This window comes from Silurus meridionalis, chromosome 29 (genome assembly GCF_014805685.1).
Source record: "Silurus meridionalis isolate SWU-2019-XX chromosome 29, ASM1480568v1, whole genome shotgun sequence".
NCBI classification, from domain to species: Eukaryota; Metazoa; Chordata; class Actinopteri; order Siluriformes; family Siluridae; genus Silurus; species Silurus meridionalis.
Window position 1 is genome coordinate 6221374 of NC_060912.1, and position 2702 is coordinate 6224075.

The window sequence follows — 2702 nt, forward strand, 5'->3', positions numbered from 1 at the left end:
TACACTACTATTTTATTTAAGAGTATCTATATATACTCCTTACATACTGTATATCCTGCCTAATATTTCACATTTACATATACATATATTTAGTGTACTTGTTTATTCAGCTTTATTCAGCCCGACCTTCCAATCAGCATCCCAAAACCTTAACAACTGAGCTACCACCTCTCAATATTATAAAGACCAGCAAAATTATGTTTGGCATGAACACATTTTTTTATTACAATCACAATCATTCGTTGAAGTACACATCTTACCGGTACTCGAGAACTCAACACTATGACTCGCACTTTTTAAATTAAAGGATGGACATTTAACATTCATATTAACACATTTTGAGGATGATGCTCCTTTCTTCCATTTCTTTCACTGCTGCAATACATTTCCTACAGTACATGATTCTGATACAGTCAACTTAGTCATGTTCATGTAGAACACCACTACTGTCTTTGTGCACCTTGATGTCCATGAAGAAATTTGCTTGTATAGTCCTCACAAAAACGCAGGCCCAACACCTGTAGCGTATTCACCACGTGGGATGGGCCAAAGCAACCGTCAGTTAGTGATTTGCTCTTCCTGATAGGTGGATGTGGAGATGGAGCCATAAGGATCGACCACCGTTTGGGCACAGCGGACGACAGTAATGACTAAGAAGAGGCAGAGGAGGAACAGGAAGAAGAGTGCAAATCCCAAATCCACGTCGATCTCTAACCAGGATTGTGTCTGTGCAGGATGGTCCATGTTGCACAAATGATGTTCAACGATCTCAGGTGTAGGAGCACAGAGGCTGTTTTGCAATGTTGTAGTCGCCGTTAAATTCCCGTGGCTCTGTATGCGTGATGGTGTTTCTTCGGATTGTTGCTTTAACCAAGATACCAGTGCATCAAAGACAGAGCCAAAGTTGTGAAAACATACCAATGGCTTCAGTATAAAATGACTTGTAAGTTACTGATGGTGAAGAAATGCACGTCGGCTATGATTTCCTGCAGAAAAAGGAACAATCGCTTTTATTACATGTACTAAGCATAAAACAGGTATGTGATGGCAAACAGGATGCTCTTGTGGAGTGGAAACTACATGCTGGATTATTGGATGGACAGATAACATCAGGGCTGGTTCTTGCCAATAATATTATGGTGGGCTGGTACAAATATTGGAAGGCAATCAGTGGTAGTGGCTTCAATACCTAATCTAGTTCTCCTCATAACTAATATTTACAAAATTAGGAAAATAAATCTAATTCAAACTAAAACTCAATTTTAATAATAAAAAACAACTTTGAAAACGTAAAACCTATAACGGTATATCTTATTTAATCTTATTTTTGATTGGATCAGATTTGCTCTTTAAAATTTTTTTTATCCTAAATCAATTTATCAAGCCTATTTTTAAACTTTTTTTTCTTTCAATTTATTACTTAACCAAAAGCAGCATCAGGAAAATTATATAACCACTTTTTTTTGCCATTTTTTATCACTTTACAGCCAACAGCAGCCTGATAACTGTATTTGTATTGTGTATCAATTATATATTTCTTTTTACTGTTTAGCCATTATTCTGCCCATCCATCCATCCATCCATCCATACATCCATTCATCCATCCTTTCATCCATCCATCCATCCATCCATCCATCCATCCATCGCATCAGTCCCCTGTTTTCCTCTGCAAAAATCCTAACAAATTCATCCATGACTAAAGTATCTGTTAAAGATTTCTCATGGGCCAAGATCTCTAAATTTCTCTTACTTTTTTCTTACTCTTACTCTCACATTATGCAAAAGACACACCAAAACCCAGGTCTCCAGGCAGTATGGAGCTAAAGCTTGTAAGTGTGTTGAATGGAAATTAGTGTAAGACGAGTGTCGAAAATCTATTCTGTGCTGCTGAGGCGGGGCTTTGTGTCAGAGTGGTGCAGACTAAGCATTGTTCATTAGCTGTAGGCTGCTGCTCACCCAATCAGAAAGTAGAAATCATGCTGGTATTTTCTGTGTTAATTTTTTCCTTTGGCTAAAAAAAAAAAAAATACAATCAAACTTTGATTTGGTGGGCAAAACACAAATCTGGGAGGGCTAAGCCCACCCCTGACCACTACTGCCGCCGGCCATGGATAACAAGCTCTTCTACAACCAACTATTTTTAATCTTGTGTGTCAAAACCGCTTTTTACCAACTCACCAACTGTTTTTTACCATCTTTTCTGTCATGTCCTGCTTCCAATGCTCAGAGTCCAGATGTCCTGTGTTTTTTTATTTTCCTGCACTGTTTGTAGTCTTGGGTAAAATTAGGTATAGCACCAATAGTCATGGAGAAATAGCATTTCTTTCCTGAGTATATGCACTTTAAACACACCTGAACATCCATTTTAAAACTTGAACTGAGAACCTCATCGTCTCCTCCTCATGGTTCGCTTAATCCATATTCACAACACTCCACAACACACTACTAGTCTTTCATTCTCATCACTATAATAGCTCGAGCTGGTCGACCTCCTTGTGGCACTTAAGTTCTTATCAATAGTTTAACAGGAGGTTGGATAGTGATGAGCAGATTGGCTCCAAAACTCGGGAGCCTTTTGTTCTCAGGCAGGGCAAACACCCAGTTCACCAAGTCAACTAACACCCTCAACACCTCAAGGGGGAGGGACACGTTGTGCAGCAGTGTAGGGAACCACCGGATGGGATTAAGAAATGTGAGCCTCA

The 2702-nt window shown here is 39.0% G+C and overlaps 1 protein-coding gene across 1 annotated transcript; it reads right to left on the reverse strand.

Moving 5' to 3' along the window:
* Positions 1–206: 206 nt before the first annotated feature.
* On the reverse strand, positions 207–983 carry LOC124381930 (cortexin domain-containing 1-like). Its single transcript, XM_046843890.1, has one exon. It carries the CDS (start codon positions 742–744, stop codon positions 559–561), a length of 186 nt encoding a protein of 61 aa, XP_046699846.1. The 5' UTR covers positions 745–983; the 3' UTR covers positions 207–558.
* Positions 984–2702: the final 1719 nt, after the last annotated feature.